Source organism: Plectropomus leopardus, chromosome 22 (genome assembly GCF_026936395.1).
Source record: "Plectropomus leopardus strain MGB_pleo_1.0 chromosome 22, ASM2693639v1, whole genome shotgun sequence".
Classification (NCBI taxonomy): Eukaryota; Metazoa; Chordata; class Actinopteri; order Perciformes; family Serranidae; genus Plectropomus; species Plectropomus leopardus.
Genome location: NC_142197.1, coordinates 6,074,144 through 6,094,116, shown reverse-complemented (window position 1 = coordinate 6,094,116; position 19,973 = coordinate 6,074,144). Strand labels below are relative to the sequence as shown.

The window sequence follows — 19,973 nt, the reverse complement described above, 5'->3', positions numbered from 1 at the left end:
CAGCCCGGTCTCTCCATATAAGCCTAAACATCCTGCAGTACAGTAACACAGCGCACATTAAAAGCCCACAGCTCCCTTTCATCTATCAGACCAGCGCACACAGCCATTTGGCAGAGAAAAAAAATCCCCTCCTCTGCTGCCATTTTATGTGACTGGCATTAGCACTCACCTGTGCCCATTTGCATCGTGGGACTGTCAGCCACATCGACCAGCCAGTATGAAAAAAGGTGTTAATCTGTTCACTTTGAAGGCCAGGTTTCTCCCTAACAGAGAAGAGGAATAGCAGGGAAGCCAGACAGTTTGACACCACATACTGTACGTCACATTTAATTGGAGCATGTTTTATCTGTGTGCGCTGGTCCGTCAGCTCCAGGGTGAATTATTAGCATGCAGTAATGGCACAGTTTCTAATTACACACAACCAGAATATACGCTAGATCCAGTGGTTCCCAACTGGAGGGTTGTGGTACACAAGTGGGTCACAGGATGCAATCTGAATGGACTTTATTTTGAATTACTGTGAATTTTCAGCAAAGAGCTTTTATTTTGTTTTGCGGTTTCTTGCTCTAGAGTGAGAGAAGGAGTTTTTTTTTCTTTTTTTGAGAACAGTAGCTATTTCATTGCCCTGATGTTAGTATTTTTTTCTCCAATAATAAGAATAAGGGACTGTCCTTTATTCATGTGAATAAAGCTACAAATATTTTTCCTGAAGGCTCCCGGAGTGATTTGGGGAAAATGCATGAGGTGTTTGTCCCACATAATGTGTTAAAGGACTGTCAGGTTTGTGAAAATCCACAGATAATTTTTATTTTTGCAGTTTCTGGCTTTGATAAATGGTATACTTTTTGGTGATTTTTGTTGGGGTGGGCCAACGGATTTGGAAGGCATGTTTACTTTCTATATGTTCTTCAAATAACCGCAAATTTTTAGTGATTTAAAAAAAATCTGCAAAAATCTCTAGAGAAAAAGAAAATCGTCAAAAAGTTTTAAAATTACCAAAAACATTTGAAAGAAAAAATAAATTATTGCATTTTTTTTAAAATATCACCAGAATGTTGGAGAAAAAAGATGTTGCCAAGTTTCTAAAAATCGCCCAAAATTCTGAAGAAAAAAAAGAAAAACATGGATGTGGAAGGCATGTTTTCTTTTTTAAAAATATGGCAGTTTTTTTCCCTACAGAGGTCCAGGCTAAGCCCCCATTGTCCTCGAACATAGAAATGCCCCTGGTTTTAATTAATTGCAATTTATTATTGCAGTATGTTTTATTTCATTTGGTTTTAAGCTCACATTATTTACAGTTTGTGAAATAAAATTAAATATGCTATAATTTCTGTAATGTGCAGACTTTGAAGTAATGACTAAGGAGAAATCTGGAGTTCCAGTTGGGAACCACTGCTCCAGATTGCAGTTTTTGTTTTTTCTTTGTTAGTTGTGGCTGCTTTTTGTGCTCCGAAAATGGACTTAAAAGTGCAGCAGATGGATGAAATAATGGGCAGGTCTGCAAATAACAATAATTAGCTCCATCCACAGGGCGTCTCAGCCAGAGCTTAAGGAGGAGGACAAGTAATTGATGGCCTGTGATCGGCCTTCTCCTCTATTGTCATCCTGTTTACCATGCCTAATTATGGCTCACAGAGGAAGATGTGGGAATTACCATTAACCAATGTATAATCAGAAATAATTCTTTTGATTGGCTCCTCATGCCTCCAAATCTACATCCACGCTGTGTTTCTCTCAAAAACTAAAAAGAATATTATTCTTAAAGTACAGCTGATTTTTTTCCCCCTCGCAGGATTGTTGCTGTTTAAGTACGGTGATGTACTGCGCACCATGCTCTTTAGCTGTCGTCTCAAAATAATCCCAGCCTCGTTGCAGACAAGTTGATTTCCTCTCTCCGCTGTAGCCGACACCACAGCGAAGTCTAGTTACAATACATATCCATTAAGTTGAGTTGTAGACAATCAGATTTCAAAGAATCTTGTGTCTCTAGTGGGTGGTGCGTTTTACAGTCTGCAAAACAGACTAAAGACTAGAAAGTGACTTATAAAAGATAGTAATTGCAGCAGCAGACAACTCTTTGAACCTCCCACAGAAGTGTTGTGTTTCTCTGTGCCGAGGGGCAGTGACAGTCTCACTTATTGTCTGTTTATAGTGGAGCATTTCATAGTATTTGAAGCTACTCTAGTGTATCCCTGGCATGGCATCAAAGGTGAGTCAGACTCAAAATTGTGTCGGACACAAAGACTAAGTGTCTGGAAGCGACTCAGAATGAGGATGTGACGGTTTACAGAGGTGGTGGCAGCAAAAGTGTTTTGTCCCACCTTCTTTGTACCTCTGAAGACTTCCCAGAGGGCTGTGAGGCGGCACATAACCAGGTAATGGCCCTCAGTGGGGGAGGTTATGAAAGCACACAGGCGCCGGTGTCGGCGGTAATGAAGCCGAGCTGCCCCGACCCGGTGCTCCAGCTCCCCATCCAGCCTCTCGGCTTGGAGGTTATTTGTTTTGTTCCTCTGGATGTTCGGAGTGAAAGCTTTTCTTTCAGTCAGTAAAGCAGCGGGACAGAGGAATCATTAAGATGATGAACGCGACCAGAGAGGAGGAGGCAATCTGAAAGTGATTAGAGAATCCAAAAGTTATTTTATCAGTGTCGATTTCTTCCAGTGATGGAAGAAGTGTTCAGATCATTTACTTGAGTAAAAGCAGCAAAGGCACAGTGACTACACTGACATGCAGACTAAATTTATGAATATTACATAATTTTGTATTTGATACGGATCATGTAAACAGCATATTTCATTTGGATATTCCAAATAAGACCTTTTTTTACTTTAGCATTTTCCGTCTGAGATATGCTGGAATTATTTAGGTTTTAGGAGCATTTTTTAGACATATTGGTCTCAGTTGGGGTTTTTAACACAGTTAGCATCATGTTGCGTCCTGCCTGTATAAATCTGCTGTGTGCGTTGTACACAAATCACTTTGCCAACAGTTTTGCAGGACTGCGGTAGAAATGCATGCCCAAAAGAGAAGCCCTCATTTCTGGTCATAAAGAGAAACAAACCGACTTTTAAAAATTATGGAAGACGTGAATATCAACGGATTTTAGATTTGTATTGATTTTTGTTTTGATGCATTACAAGCAAAGTGGCACAAGCAGCTCCAACTGTTCCACTTTTTCATATTTTGAGGTCAGAAATGACATGTTAGAGCACATTAATTGGAGTTTGCAAAGCTGCATTTAAACAGGAATATTAGTGAAATATTGCTTTTTACCAAACTGTTCCAACTGTTCAGTTATTTTCCTTTATCCACTCGTCATTATATCCACATTACTGATGACTGTTAATCCAAAATCTCATTATGTAAATAGTTTGTAAAGGACCAAAAATTAACCTTACAATATCGTCACAGTATCAATATCGAGGTATTTGGTCAATATGTTCATTTGTCTGATTCAATATGTTCGAATTTGGAGAATGAGAAACGAGGCTAAAACACAATATCACAAAGATCTTTGTGAAGGCGGTTTCATGTGGGTCTGCGCCTCAGACTTTCACTGTAAACGCTTGTGTTAGTGTGCTATGTGTGCCACTCACCACTGAGGCGAGTGTGTAAAACCAAACTGACAGTCACCCCTGGATTCAGCCGCCCATGGCAAATCCAAAATGATGGGAGGAAAGCTAAGATGACAGGCGGGCTATATTTAACCCTGCTTGTATTGGTGTTCATTTGGCACAACCCTGCCAGCGCCCGCAGCGGCCACACTCGATGAACACGGAAACATTTGAGGAGGAAATTCTTTTGTTTGGTTTTGTGCATAAAAAAATAGTAGTGAAGTTTCGACTGTGAGAGACATTACCCTCACTGAAATAATCCGAATGAGTCACAGCTGGCGATTACTCACAGCTTGAAACACAAACTGTAAGTAACCACTGTAAAATTAGACAGCTTTAGGAGCTCTGCTGAACTCCGATTTGGCTCTCATCACTTATCCAGAAACCTGTTTCTAGCCTCCTGGCGGAAATGTATGGGCCGCTGATAGTGCATCGCCTCATAAAACCATGGCCAAGATCCAGGAGTCAGATGAGTAACCCTCAGGATAGCGAAGTCGAGCCTCTTTGCTGTACACATATGTGAGGATGCGCTGTTGCATCAGGAACGCTGCCATTCATCCATGAAATGGGACAGATTACATCCGTCTGGGATAAGACGCTAAAATGGGCCGGATATGAGGTACGCCGAGCCTCCCAGAACTCAATAATGCCAAACTCTCATCTGGCGGCCAGAGAGATAAGCAGCGTCTGGATAGCAGTGATGTGGTGCCACAGGTGTGTTTTCTTTTTTTTTCAATATAAGAAAGGGTTATCTTGCATAATCCCATTCAGCTGCTGCATTGTGTTTATTCAGGCAGTTATGAGAGGATACATGACATGTGCTCAACATGTAGCAGTAATTCAGCATATACAGCTGTATGCACTGATATATGTCATTACAGTCGACATTTTGCTCCACGCTTTCACAGAATGGTGGTTGTCCAATTATAGTAAGGCACAGTTGTCCTATAAGCCCTGAAAAATACACTTTTGTGGCTTCATGTGCCACTCAGCAACTTTCATAGGACTGAACAGGACCCTGCATTCATGCTGTATCCAGTTCTTTTTATACATCCATGCTTAAAGTTGGAAGAGTGGTGTCTCTTAAAAAAAAAGGAAGAAAACGCAAAAGTTAGTGCTGTGCTTGACACAGAATTATGACATTTGAATCTGATTTGGCTGTTCAATACGAATGTTTGGAAATTCGTTTTGTTTCCCATACAGAGTTTTAAAGTTTGAACAGGCTCTGTGGGATGTTGAGTGTGACAGCGGCATTCATATAGTCATATAGTAACCAAGCTAATGGCGCTAACAACTGGTTGTAAACGTGCAACAACATTTTCTGCTGACACTAGATCTGAAACAAAATCCAGAGAAAGCAGCGTATTAACTCGCTGTGAGCTGTAATCTCATCACTTCTAAGCAGAACGTCTCTCCTCGTCTCTCCTCTGTGTCGCTGCCTGCATGTCCGCAGCTCCTTGTACTAAAATGTACCGTGAAAGTCAAGAGCTGTCACTCTGCAGTAAAATCAGGGGCCCAAATCATCATAAGAAGTACACTGCAGAAGAGGCAATCTCGGTTGATTGAGAGGTCTCCGACTGATGATTTGAGTCTCAAACTTTCAAGAAGCATACCCAGTACAAGGAATTAATTTGTACGTCAGTCTGTTTTTGTTTAAATTGTATCTATAGCAAACCCCTATAGCATGTTGGGTCGCCTCACTGCAAAGACTACATCTAACAGACAGTCAGCATTTGCCTTCTGCACCTGCATAAGTGGAAATAACTCTCTGCACCAGCCGGTGGCAGTAGTGTGTTTTAGGATCTGGGAATGACTGCCCTGATACATTTTTTTGCTGCAGTTTTGCACAAATTTGTGAATTATCGTGACTAGGCGTGTGATATAGTGATGATAATGTTGACGTGGTGTTTTGCACTTTATTTACATCAAATTCTGTCATTAATTGATTGTTCCACCTGCCCAGGGACTACGGGTGGAAAATAGCAATTTTGCTAAAACCTGGAACAATGCATCCTTGTTTTATATAAGGTTAACGTTTTATTGTGCAGTGCCTCTGCCTAAATAAAATTACATTACATTAGAAAACATGAATCAGTTAGAGATGGAGTCTTTATCTCAGGATGCTAATAATAACTAGATATAGCTTTATATAGCTAAATATATCTGTCAGCGATGGTTGTCATTGTAGTCAGTGAAATCAATAGTTGTTGGCTGTAAATGAGAAGCCTGCTATTGTCTTCATCTGTCTGAAATCGAGGACCCATTGTTTCAAAAATGCCACTGTTATCCTTGTAAACTGCATATGTGTCGTGTGAGAATGGGAAGCTTGATAGGCAGCAACAGTAACTGATTGGGCCGGTTAAGCGTAAAAACGACATAAAATGTGACTGCTATTCCTGGTCCTCTAAAATTGTCTTTTTTCCCCCTAATTCAGCAAGCAGAAATCTCACAGGTCCTTTGTCTAGACCCTTATTGCCCTTTACCATTTCTCAGCTTTTGTGCTTGACTTTCATCAGACCTTTGTGAACTAGATGAGAACGAGGTCTGCCTACGCTTAGATCAGTTTGAAATGAGCAGGAAAAAAAAGAAGAGAGCAGTTTCTATGAGTGATGAAAGCCGCCCTGTGGCTGATCAAACAAAGAAAACCTGCAGAAACTCCATTCATGCACATAATCCAAGGGCGGTTAAATGTGACAGTAATGGCAACTGATTGTGCGAGTTCAGTGCAGAAAACTCTGCGTTATAACACTGACAACTGTAAGATTTTAACTAAAGTTGACCAAATTTCCAAACTTTAAAGCTTTGTCGTGTAAATTTTGACTCTGAGACACTGATTTGATGGATAAAAGCAGTGCATAAGGAGTTCACACTGCTGTTTGAAACCATCTAGTCGAGGCTGGAGAGATTCCTGATTTAGATACTGTTGGATTTATTATGATAACACGAACACAAAACCCTCATCCAGTGTTTTTCTCATCCCAGCACTCCAGCTCTTCTCAGCAGGAGAGTAATAATGGCCACCCACTCTATTAGGAGCCTGTTACCTTTTCACTCATGTCTCTGTCATCTATTTATTCTCCCTGCTTTTCTCCCTCTTACTCTGTTTGTGTGCTTTTCTCTATATATTCATGTCAGCCGCCGTGGTCGAGCCCGCAAGTCTGCAATCAGGTCCTTATCCCCCCAAATTGGATAAAAGATTAAGGGAGCTAAGCTTGTTCAGTATTTGCTAGAAACCCCACAATGTTCCAGCTAAAAACAGAGATACTTTCCAGTGTCGCCCACACATCAAAAAACATGAAACGCTATAAAGACTTTGTGCACATGGGATCCAGAGATAAAACCAGATTATCAGAGCAAGCAGTGTTTCAACAACTAATTATAAGCGCTGATCCAAAGTCGTACTCCTTACTCATTCTGATGCACAGCTCTGAGGTTCAGTAGTTAGGGGGGATGTTGTTAGCCTCGGGCGAGGGACTACCTCATTAGCATCTCTGAGATTATTGCGGTTATTTGTTTTTGTCTTTCTCAAGCAGCGTGTTGTCGTAAATGATAAATGACACAGAGTGGATTCAATAAATCCTCCCCTATAGCGTGTATAGTCGTCGTGATTGTGAGCCGAGATCAGAGATCATTTAGCGTCATTATGCAATTTTGACACGCAGAACCAGAATTTGCAACAATCTGGTCGACATTTCCACACTGCAAATGTCACTCTGTTTCATGTGTTTGTTTATTTTCATCTGTATTGATTTATTTATAGTGAGAGAAGTCTGTTTTTGCAGTATTGAATGTTAATGAGAATAAATTTGCAAGAAGCAATTGTAGAAAGCCACTGATCTGCAGTGGGGATGAGTGGAAGCTGATACACAACAAAAACAAGTCCTCCAACCCATACGACCACAAAGGTTATAGAGCATTTATTAGTAACCCAAATCACCAAAAGCTTTATTAATATGTCATTTAGGTTCTTACATGCAAAGAAGAAGCATTAAAAATTGTCAGACATTAGCCTCATGAAATATTGTCATTTGAGTTTTTTCAGTGACCTGAAGGTGGCTGGATTTGGCCGTGGTTATTCCCGAACCATATCACGTCATATAGATAAAGCCAACCGAAAATTCAAGCAGCAAAGCGTCCAACGGCGTTATTGTGTAATGAAGTTAACAGTTCGTTAATTCATGGAGAAATAGAGCGCTCCGTGGCTGCTGAGAGCTGTCTCATTTTAGCGCTGAGCGTCAGATTGGATTTACGAACGCAGCCAGAGTCAGAGGGCTCGCGTTGGGGCTGGACCACGCCGACTCTGCCGTGCTCCATGGCTGTCGTGCAGACAAGAGACAGTGGACTGTTACATACTTCATTCATGTTTATATGTGCGCTAATATAAATCCCAATGACCCATATGCGGCCAAGATATCTACTTTATTATTACCTCGGCTACAGAAATCTGGTTTCTCTTGTACATGAACAAATCAGAGCACTGCATGAAGTCGACATTTCTCGTAAGGTTTTTATTTGCTCTGATCAACAGTTAAATAATGTCTTTTCCTCCTCTGTATTGTGTAACAGATGCGTAACATTGTACATTTGTAACTTTCTAAATTAATAAAGACCAACTGACTTCAGCAATAGCTTGTATTAAGACAGGAAAATTGTGGTGAAATAGGAAGACTGCGTATTCTTTAAACCACAATAATTATTGAATCCTCATTTTTCTTTTGGATCTTTTTTATGCCTCTGAAAATTACAGCAGAACTTATTACATTCTTCAGCTGCCCATATTTTGAACTGATTAGGATGTCTTTGTGCGAACTGAACAGCCTCACCTCGTCCCTATAATGGTCCAATTAAAGCCCAAAAACTGGTATTTCTTTCACAACATGAAGAGCTGATTGCTGCCCACCCTCGCGTCAGTTTTCCCTCTGAGCCCAAACAAAGACGTCAACTCTTCTCGTCTCCAATTTACTTTTCATGACAATTTAGAGTATGTAAACAAACAGGAGGAGTAGCGTCACACCATAGACAAAAGCAACGAGCGGTTTGCTGTTTCCCGTCACACAATCCACCTGATTGCCAAAGAGTGGATGAGGACGGATGAAGCAGGCCGCTTGGATGCCACTTGAGAGGGCGTTCGGACAGAAGGAAATGAGGTTCTTGAGTTGGGAAGGTCAGCCGAGTGATGTAAACACACACACTCTCATGGCCATGCTTTATTTATAACCGCTGCCCACCACTTGTTACTCTATTGAAGATGTCGGTAGTGTAGTTTGTAACGTTTGTGTGAAGCTGCTACAGTCAATTTTTTATATTAACTACAATGGACACATTTTAGGACTATCACCTGACTGCAGTTCCCCTCGGCTCTACAGAGGTTTTACATCATCCACCTCATTGTTTTAGTTTAAAAACCTCTGATAAACCAAAAGCTGAACTGAAACATGATGGCTGTAGAAACCATGGCATCTCCCACTGGTCTTTGGACTTCAGTTTTGAAACCTTGAGTTTGGCATTTTGGCCTTTGCCATCTTGGATTTTGGGAGCCAGAAGTGTCCATATTTGGACGAGAAGGTTGAGATCTCTAACTCCATCCGCTAGCTTTTTTTTTTTCAATGCATTTATAGTTAATAGTTATCTGAGATAATGCTAATCCTAATTTTTGCCAAAAACAGGCTTAAAACTTCAAACTAAATTCAATGTATGAAAAAAGTGATTAACTGACTTTTTAATAACTTAAAAACACACTGAAATAGTGAAAGCTACTCTATGTACTCTATAAATTTGGGGTTTGGGGTCTGCACACTCTTTTATGTTATTTTTAAAGTATATTTTTTTAGTATTTGCTTTGTATTTTTATCTTAGTATATTAAAGTGTCTTGTAGTGTATTCTTTATGTTGTATATTCTATAGATTTTCTATAAACATTCAGTATATCTTATTCTTTCACACACACACACACACACACACACACACACACACACGACCTTCATGCCAAATTTCAGCTTGCGAGGGCAGAAACTGTGGCTGCCAAAGGGTGGAGAAATTTTGTGCGCCCACCGACCAACAGAGCGACCTATAAAGCTGCAGGTCACAGCTAAAAATTTATATAAAATCATATTCTTCATTTTTTTCTCTCTAGATCCATATGTGAAGATCCACCTGATGCAAAACGGCAAGAGACTGAAGAAGAAGAAGACGACAATCAAGAAGAACACCCTCAACCCTTACTACAACGAGTCCTTTAGCTTTGAAGTCCCGTTTGAACAAATCCAGGTACAAACTCATCCATTCACACAACACTATAAAATATCCACTATCAAACAATAATGTGAGATACTAGACAAATTGTACTGTGAGAAGCGTTTGTTTGCATAGAAACAATTGATAAGTGGAAGCTCATTTACCAAATAATCACTTTAGAGGCTTTTCATCATAACAGTTTAATCAAAGGCACTTCAGTTTAAATCAGCCTTGGTTTCGTAATTTGACAAGCCGGCTCCTCTGTGGATGTTATTCTGTGCGCTTCTTATTGCCTGTAGTGCAAATCTCAGTTGCATGTCTTACAGTAATTTAAGCGCAGCAGTATATTCAAGTCAAAGAAGAAGTAAAGCACGAGTATTTTTGCAGATCATTATGAAGAGTGAAGGATGCACAAACAGTGCCAGAAAGGAATAGCAATGAACATCATCTCTTCAGGCAAGACAGTAATTGAGTCAAATTGATTAAGCCTGTCACAGCTCACAAATCACGGGTTTGGGTCCATGAGCCTCAAATTCAATTTAAACTGTGCTGATCCCAATCAACCCCCTCCAAATCAAGCTCTTATTTAGTGCTGCTGATGCCAATATGTTGGCTAGATTTACATTCTTATCTCATCATTAAGAGCCACGTTAAACAATTATTAGCGGCACTGATTTAATCAAAAATTTGTCATTGATTAGGTGTATTGAACGGCATTTAAAACATGAAATGTGACTAAGGTAGTTTCAGTCGTTATTATATAAGCTTTACAGCACTAAGTGACAAAATTTAGATTCATTTATTTTAGATTGTATCTATCTTATATGATCACTTTTCCCTCTAAACAGCAAATATAGGCTGTGAAACGTCTCTCCTGGTATTAGGTCTTTCATTCATTCACATCAGTTATTAGATCATCTGTAAAATACACTTAATAAAACTGTAGCCCATGATACACCAAACACCGAAAGGTTGAAAACAAATTATTCTTTTAATGTAATTTAGAAAAAATTTTAAAAAATAGAGTTCAAAGAGTACTTCACACCAAAGAGCATATGTATATGGCTTACTCACTGCATGTTGTGTTTAATTCATGAGAAAAAAATCTTTATTTTTCTGGCGTACCTTTACAGTGATCAAGGACTCCCAAAAGACAACTAGTCTTTATGAATTGAAATCATAGGGGCCCGTCTTTAATAATAACAGCAAAACTATATCAAAACATCTGTTAACAAACTCTCACACAACTCCAGCAGTATAACGCAAGTTCCATTTATCCATTCGTATGCTCTTTTCAAACATGCATTTTTGCTAAAACCTTACTATTTGAAGCCCTTCCACCTACGAGTAGCACGCCTGTGCATGCTACTGTGTTTGAGCTCTGCTAAAGCAAAGTTTAAACACATGTATGTGCACAGGCACGCTACTCAACTGTACACGAGACTGTTTGTACTGATGTGTTTTAAATTGTAATGTTTTTGCAAAAATGCATGTGTCTGAGGAGTACAGAGCATACGGCTGGATAAATAAGACTTGGATTATACTGCATGAGTTTTGTGAAAGTTTGTAAGCGGATGTTTTAATAAAGTTTTGTTTTATTTACCTTAATTCATCAAGAATGTCCTTTTTTGGATTCTCCCACCATGGAGGAATGTGAGATTTTTTTTTTATTTAAGGAGAAACTGGGTTAGTAATTGATATGCAAATGATTATTTTGCAGGTGGAGAATCCCTTTAAGTTTCAGACTAACATAAAATAAATTCACTAGGTACACTGACTTCATGCAGACTCTTATCGCCACAGTAAGACTGCCAGGTTTTATATCATCAAGCATTTACAGGGACTACATACTTTAACGTGTGCAGTCTGATTGGCAACCCACAACAAAGAGGTGTTAGGCAGATGGATAAATTGCTTTTCATGACATTAAATTAAATTCAAGCTATACATTTCCCTCTAGAAGAAGAAGAAGAAGATATATATCTAACAGGCTTATTTCCTTAAATGTTGAGCTGTTGATGAATTGAATGATGGTCTGTAATGTGAGTGTTATTGGTAAATCAACCACAGCAAGGACAACAAAATCAATAAAGCAATACTGACTGGTTGGTGATTATTAACAAAAGAGCCTGCTAATCTCCAGTCAAAGAAAGCTGTTATTCAATTAGCAATTTGAAGGTGAACTGTCCCTTTAAAGACTAACTAACCCCAACCAGCCATCTGGGAACCTTCCTCAGTATTTCATTACATGGCGTATTAGGCATGCTCTTTAACAACAGCGGCTCTGAGCTCATGCAGGTGGCAGTATCCTCGTCTCCGTGTGCCAGTGGATCGAAACTTAATCAGGGCTCTTTGTGCACTAATTCATATTCTCTGCCAGAGATTGATGTCCAGGTCACTCCTCTCTGCAGTGTCCCTCTGAATAAACACATGCCGAGTCTGAGTCTTAGACCTCTGAGTAATCAGACATTCTGCTGTGTTTGGCTCTGGAAATAACCGAGGCCCGGTCTGGAGTGTCACTTACTGTTAATCAACATTAATGTCTGAAGGAGCACCTCGTTCTCTGTATTACTGTAATAATATCAACCAGAAACTGTTCCAGATAGCTCAATGCATAAATGCAAACATTTTGTTTTTCTACTCTACAATAACTGATGGGTCATATTGTGCTCAGCAGTGTTGGGCTGCATCTCGGGCCACACGTTTCCTTCCAAATCTGGCTGGAGCTCAACGCAGTTAATATAAAGTTACTGAATAGCTGAGTTTGACCTTGTCACACTGTTGTTGTTACCGTGGTTACAGCTTTCCTGTATACTGTGATTACACATATCACAGTTCTTTAAACGATCATCAAAAGACACACACGTCACACATGCACACACATTACGCACTGTCATCAGCAGCTTTAAATAACAAAATCTGAACTCCTCTTGAAATTTAATGGTGTTATCTTAATGAGAGTTTATTTGGAGTTATCGTGGAGGAAGCTGATAGCATCCACTGTCGTTGGCCTCAACATTATCCTCCACTATTCAATGGTTCTCCGAACAACACCAATGTTTTTGTTCCCGCCTGCTGCTAGTTGGATTGGTCTGAACGTCCCAGACAAGTACACTGAGCTTTTGGAAACATTCAGTGATGACAGTTTGTTTAACGTTCCTCCATTCGTGTAACACCAACACTGAACAAAAAGTAGCCCAGAACAGACAGTCAGTCGGTCATATTTAGGCTATTTTTAAGCCAAAACCAACCCCAGTCTGAAAATTATTTGTATATATTTGTGCAAGCCTAACCCAACCTGTTGAGTCCCAACATTGGTTCTTGGTTCATTTGGATTTAAAAAAAAATCTTTCTTGGGAAATTTCTCATCTGCACAGGGCTTTGTGTTGTTGGTTGGTTTTCAGTCTTAAACAGCAGCTGCTTGCATTAGCCCAGCCTCAAGAACTTCACCAAATAAAACTTGACAAACACTGATTAAAAAGTGATCTGTTGGAAATACAATGCAGAATAAACAACAACTATGAGCTAAAAGAACAAAAGACACAATACATTATCAGATCATATTAATTGTGTAAGGGAACTCAGAACGTCTATTGTGTTGTAGTTAACATTAACAAGAGGAGAGGATGAGAAAGCGCAGCTGATATCAGTGTTGTGATACTGTGAAAATGAGTAGTAAAACAGTTTCAAATATTCAGAATTTAAATGTGTTGATAAACCAATATTTTTGTCAACACAAGATGATAGAGCACTTCTCTAAGCAAGAATTCTTAAGTGCCTCAAAACATTAAAAGAGAAAGAGACAGTCAAATAAACAAGATAAAATACAAAATAAAAACAAGACGGGCAGTTAAAAACAACTAGTTAAATATGCCAAAAATCAAACAATAAAATTAAGACCAATCTCACTAGAAAGTGCATTTCTGAGCTCTCTACTTATCACACCTTATTTTCAGCAGACACCAACTCAACATGGTGGATTTTTATTGTTTGACTAAAGGAAACCTGGCTTTTTTTGGAGATAAACATTAACCACCTATATGCTGATGACACCGTGATTTATGTATACGATCCCTCATCTCTCCCGCTCTTCCCCTTCACAGAAAGTGCAAGTTGTTATAACTGTTCTGGACTATGACAAGATCGGCAAGAACGATGCCATCGGCAAGGTCTTTGTGGGCCTCAACAGCTCAGGGACGGAGCTGCGCCACTGGTCCGACATGCTGGCCAACCCAAGGAGACCCATCGCCCAGTGGCACGTGCTGAAGCCCGAGGAAGAGGTGGACGCTCAGCTCTCCACCAAGAAATAGGCAGGGCCCTTTCAGCACCTGCCTTGTAGTACTCTTTAGCCAGTATGTGTAAATACCTCAGTGATATATGGGTCCATCCATGTTACCCCCCCGCCCCCTTACCTTCCCCAGCTTTACCTCCTGATATCACAAACAGTCCTAATTGTTCAAATTTCCTGCGACATCTCGGCTTTTTTTTTTTTTTTTTTTCAGGTTCTCTATTTTTCTCGCTGTTTGTTTTGTTCCTCTCTGATTTCTTGTTTTTCCATCTCCGTGCCCTTAACCGCCCCGACCAAATGCCCCCTTCTTTTAAGCAATATGATCTGTATAGATAGCGCATGACTGAAAGAATTTATTGTACCAGTTGTATATATAAGTATGCAGACAAAAATGATTTCTAGTTTATGTGTTTGTATGTTGTTACCCGTTTCCTAATCTGTGTATATCTTGATGTTTTTAATAAGATGTTCTATTTTAAATTATGTAAATGCAGATATAGAGGAAAGCCAATATTATATATCCCAGGATTTAAAAATTCTACCTTATTACCTTATTGCATTCCAGATATTTAAAAAAAAATTCCAACCTGCAAGACACTAGTGGAAATATATTCACATTGTAAAGGACGATGTCTGGCTTTAAGTTCAGCAAAGGATCATCACAGAAAAGACAGATGAATATATATACACACAAAACTCCAAAACACAAGGCCATTAACTACTATGGTTCTGAGGGTAAAATTATGCTGCTGGAATTATACAAGCACATGATTTCTTACGACTTTTTGTACTTGTTTCTCAATCAGAGGACCTATGTGTTTAGCTTGATGCACACTGTTACCAGAAACAATAGTTAATGCAAACCAGTTCGCTTTTTTTTTTTTCTTCATGTTTTGCAGTTTAAGTGAAATAGGTCCTCGTTTAAAAGGCCATTGTTCACTTATGCTGGCTCATTTTTCCTTTTCCAAGAAAACCCAGAAAATATTGCCTCCGAAAACCAAGACTCATTTCTCAACCCTTCCAAAACAGACCCCATGTGAAAAAAAAGCACCAAGCTGTAGCCATTGTGTCCTTAAGCTCGATATTTTGTTTACTTTGAACAGCCTTGTCGTTGTTGGAAGTATCTCGCATTTAGGCCGGGGTCCGATCTTTGAAAGGGAGTTTAAAAAAAGAAAAAAGAAAAAAAAAAGAGTCGTGACTCTGGTTTTAAGAGGACTATTTTTAGAGCAATTCAGCGTCTTGACTATTTTTCGTAAACTGCATGATTTTTTTTACAATCTTTACTAAAGGCTGGGACATTGGGGTGGGAGATCTACTGACACCAGGGGCTGTCTCTTCTGAAACGATCCCCTTGCCTTCAATCAGAGGAGAGTAAACTTTTGGTCAATGTATGTGAATATATTGACGGAGGCGAAGCGAGTTTCTAAACACTGCCATTTTCCAGAGGTGACTTGTGTAAAGACCCTCTCTTCATGCACACTCCCACTTGCTAGTGGTTGTAGCTTTTGGTTTATTGGGAACAATGTCTTTGGCTGCAATGGTGCCCTGAATCGCAGTCTTTGCTTTGCGTTGCCTTCTCACAGTGACAATAGAGCTAGCCATGTTTTACTGCCAATTTTAACTTTTATGTGGCTGCTGTTTTGCACTGGATGTCTTTGAATTAGCTTGTTTACTTCTTTAGGAACAATTCTTTGGACGATTGTTGGGCTTTATTTCAGGACACCTGCAGGGGGATTAGAAATCCGCCTGTTTGATCGGCTTAAAAAATAAAGAAAGCAATGATGACAAATCACGTTTTAGCCAACACATCAGTTTTATTTTCTTGTTGGCACCGGATTACACCAAGAGAATGCGAAATAACCGTAAAGTTAATGGTCTGCGTAGGCTATTTAGTCCATCATGTCCTTTACTACGGGTCCAATTAGCAAAGGAATCAGTTTTAATCCATGAAAACCATGAAGTCTCTTATCTTGGAGGAACCTCTTGCATATACTCGAACTTCAGGAGGACTTTCTAAATGTTTTCAATGTTATTGTGTAGTTGATAGCACTATTATGAAAAAGCTACTTGTCATTCCATAGGAGTCTCTGAGGACTGCTTTGTGTATCACTGTGACTGCCGTGTGTGCTTAGAGATGTAGACTTATCAGTAGGTAGCGAAACCAGTTTGTTCTGTAGTGATGTCGTAGCGTTAAATGCCATTTTCCCTTCTACACGCAAAGAAAGAAAGAGAGGACGAGAGTGCGCGTGGTGAGAAAAAAAGGCCGGAAAGACGTTTTCCTGAGCGAGTTGCTTCACACAGCATTTTGTTGAGCACTGTGCAATACTTGTATGTTCATCCCATAGTGTTACCGTGGGTGGTGTTGCCCGAGAAAAAAACAACAGATTCTAACCCTTGAGGATGATTCCAGTCCAGAGAGATGTTTCTCCTTTCCAGTGAAATGGTTAGGACACAGCACACGTAGATTACAGGTCCGAGCTTGCCGACCTCTGTTTAGGGTTCCCTCCCTTTTCGCAGGTTTTTTCTCTTCTTGCACACAGTTCCAGCATCAGACGTTTCAGGGAGTATTAGTTAAATACCAAACGAGATTCTACATTTAAATATCCCCTTAAAATGCCATGTATATATTTACATAATCGTGTCAAAAAATGTATATCTAGAATAAATATAAAGTGACATGAATACGCAGATTTCACTCTATCATCCATATACTATATTCCATCCTCATTATTTCATTTTTTTTTATCTGTTAACTACCCTGTTGATTTAAAAGACCCCTTTTATATTTGAGATGAAAACTCTGAATGTACAGTATGGACCGTGTTGGTGTAGATTAATCGTGAGATTAGATGTACTTTGCACTTTTTGTTGTAAAAGACAAAAAAATATCCCTTTTATTTATATTTTTTGAACTATTAGGAATTTATTTCATAACCCTTTGTGGTAAAATCTCCCTTGTCTGCATTACAAAATCACTGAATATACTTTAATACAGCTGCACTTCGAATCCCTCCAAGGGATTATTTTATTTGACATGTTTTACATATGTAGATTCATGAATTCCAGTACAGCTTCAGATTTAAATGAAAAAAAAAGGATTAAAAGTTAAAGGCAAAAATGGCCCAAACAATTTGATATTTAAGCAAAAAGGTTGTACGAACAGAATTATCTGATTGAAGCTGACAGAAAAATCTGAATTTAAATGTATAGATGAAATTCAGTAAGAGGCAGCATTGCAGATTGGATTTGCAGGGTGTGTGGGAAAAAAACACCAGTGTTCACATGGTCATGAAAAACCTGGAAAAGTTTTGGAAAAGTCTGAGATGTCATGGAAATTTGATTCATAAAGCTGTATAACAACACGATGTATTCAAGGGCCGCCAGAATTGCGAAAATCCAACGATAATTTCTGTTACAGTTTCTGGCTGTGTTAAATGGCTGATGATAAAATCATTTTAAGTGATGTTTAAAGAAATCATGCCCGCAGGTTTGGAAGGCATGTTTTCTTAAAAAAATCACTTCAAATTTTTTAAAGGAAAAACGTATATTTTCTTTAAAAATAAAATCACTAAAAAACTTTTAAAAAAGCATTTTTTCATTTTAAATAAAATAATAAAAATGTAATAAAATCACTAAAAACTTTTTTAAAAAAAGGTTCTTTTTCTGTAAAAATTGCTCCCAAAAAAGCAGAAATAAGTGGCCAAAAATTGTAGACATATTTTCTTGAAAAATTGGTGATGGAATAAATAGAAATAGTCTCTAAGTTATATTTAAATATTCAGTTCTGAATTCATTTTTTTTATTATAAAAAATAACTATTATATAGTAAAGATAAAGAACCAATGATGGTTTTAGACAATATGTGGTCTTTAAAATTTGCCTAGAAGTCGTGGAAATGCATTGGTAAAAAATGTGTTTGAGCCCTGAACCACAAAGCCATTACCTGCAGCGCAACGCAATGCTCCTCTTACTGCGATTTCCTACCAAAGTATGCATGCATAATCGAAATTCTCCTCTTGTAAAAATGATCAAGCTCTCTGTGTGACAAGGAACTCCAGATTCTCTCCAGTGGCGCTGTTGAAAAAAAGCCACGCTGACCTTTCAAAAACAAAGCTGTGTAAAGTATTAGAATCTGATGCTGTAGAAAGATCCTAGTTGCCTTTGTGTATATCAACTGCCTGCTTGAGTATTTTGTGTGTGGAAAATTTTCTCTGTAATCTTGTAGAACTGTTTGGGGTGTTTTTTCCTGCCATATCGCTCGCGGTGACGGCGAGCCGCCGACAGTTATATTTGCTGTGTATACCTTCATTTTTGACGAGGTGTTTTACAGTTTTGTTTCACTTTGTGTAGTGATTCACTCTGTGGAGTTTTCTGACTGTTGTTATATAACTTCATATACACAAATGATCAATAAAAATGTTTTATTTCCTGTTGATACAGAAGCTTATCATGTCATATTTTCAGTCAGGCGGCATAAAAACAAGAAGAAAACATCGTCTGTTATTTATTGTCATTTTTTGTTAGCTAAGTTGTTTATTAATTTATTTATTAGTAATGTTTTCAATATTATTATTATCATCTTCATCATCATTATTATTGTTATTTTAAAGATTGTTTTGGCCTCTTGCTTTTTCTTTTATAGGACAGATTAAGCATGAAAGGGGGACAGAGAGGGGACAACATGCAGCAAAGGGTTGCAGGTCGAATTCGAACCTGCGGTCTCTGCGGCGAGGACACAGCCTCTGTGCAGTTAAGTTGTTTATTTCTGTTGATTTCTCATAAACTCTTGTCATTTTAAGTAATCACTACTAAAAAAAAGTAAAAAATAATAGTATTTTTGGGATGGGGGGGCTTCCGTAAGGCCCTGAATGTACTAGGTCAGGCAATGTTTTCAGTTTTGTGTTCATTTAAGCAGAAAACCTGCCATAGCTGCCTCTAATAGTCGCTTTAATAACAAAATCAACCTTTATTACTTTCACTCTAGTGTTGGTATTGATTGGCAGAAGAAGTGTGATTAACTGCTCCTGCGTGAAACTCCTGTCACATCCAAAAGAAAAGTGCCTGTGTGACAAATTCCACTTTTAATGATGATGTTTGCCTCCAAACACTTTGAAATCACTTTTAATCATCCACACCAGCCTGTTAACAAGATCACTACTGCCATCTAAAGGACGCAGAGCAGCACAGCACAGCGTATGAGCACAGTAATGAGAAAAAAACAGATTATGTTTTCCATTTTGCTCTGGGCACAGATCAATTTCTATTAGTGAATATTCACTGATGTCTGCCGGAGCCAGAAAACGGGGACAGGAGTTTGTCCTCCTACCAAATGCATGATGTCACATCGATGTGAAGCTCAGCTGAGAGTGAACTTGACAGGAAGCATCATGAGATTGTAGATTTGTAGATTTGGGTTGTAAGGGCCTGATGGCTCATCAGTAAATTATGTCCTTAAACCTCATAACAAAAATTTTATCAGCTTCTTCTTTGAAGTTACATTGTGTTTAGTTTGCACTGAGAGAAAATTTTAAACCCAAGATGTTTTTGTGGCTACAGCTTTCCATTTAAATGACCAAAAGAAACAAATTAGCCTGGCATGTTTGGTACGACAGGAACATAATTTATTAAAGTTCTGTGGGTTTGAATACAATTTGGCTGCAAAGTATGATGTTATATCAGGGGGGCCCCCAAAAAACTTTTTTTTTTTTTACAACTGTCTTGTCAGTGGGACAGTGGGAGTAAGTAATAAAGGGTAAAGTATGTCTATGACTATATAAGTTTATTTGAGAATCAAATATTTTGGTCTGATTTAAACTTTTGTGAAAAAGAGGCACTGA

General features: G+C 38.7%; 1 protein-coding gene across 6 annotated transcripts in view; it reads left to right on the top strand.

The window, feature by feature from the left end:
- Positions 1 to 18,578, top strand: part of syt1a (synaptotagmin Ia) — a 207,675-nt gene extending 189,097 nt beyond the window's left edge. For all 6 annotated transcript variants that reach the window (XM_042511372.2, XM_088072566.1, XM_042511373.2 and 3 more), the window contains 2 exons: positions 9,748 to 9,881; positions 13,952 to 18,578. In XM_042511372.2, coding sequence (XP_042367306.1) covers positions 9,748 to 9,881; positions 13,952 to 14,158 — 341 coding nt within the window. In that variant the 3' untranslated portion in view covers positions 14,159 to 18,578. The remainder of the gene's footprint in view (positions 1 to 9,747; positions 9,882 to 13,951) is intronic.
- Positions 18,579 to 19,973: the final 1,395 nt, after the last annotated feature.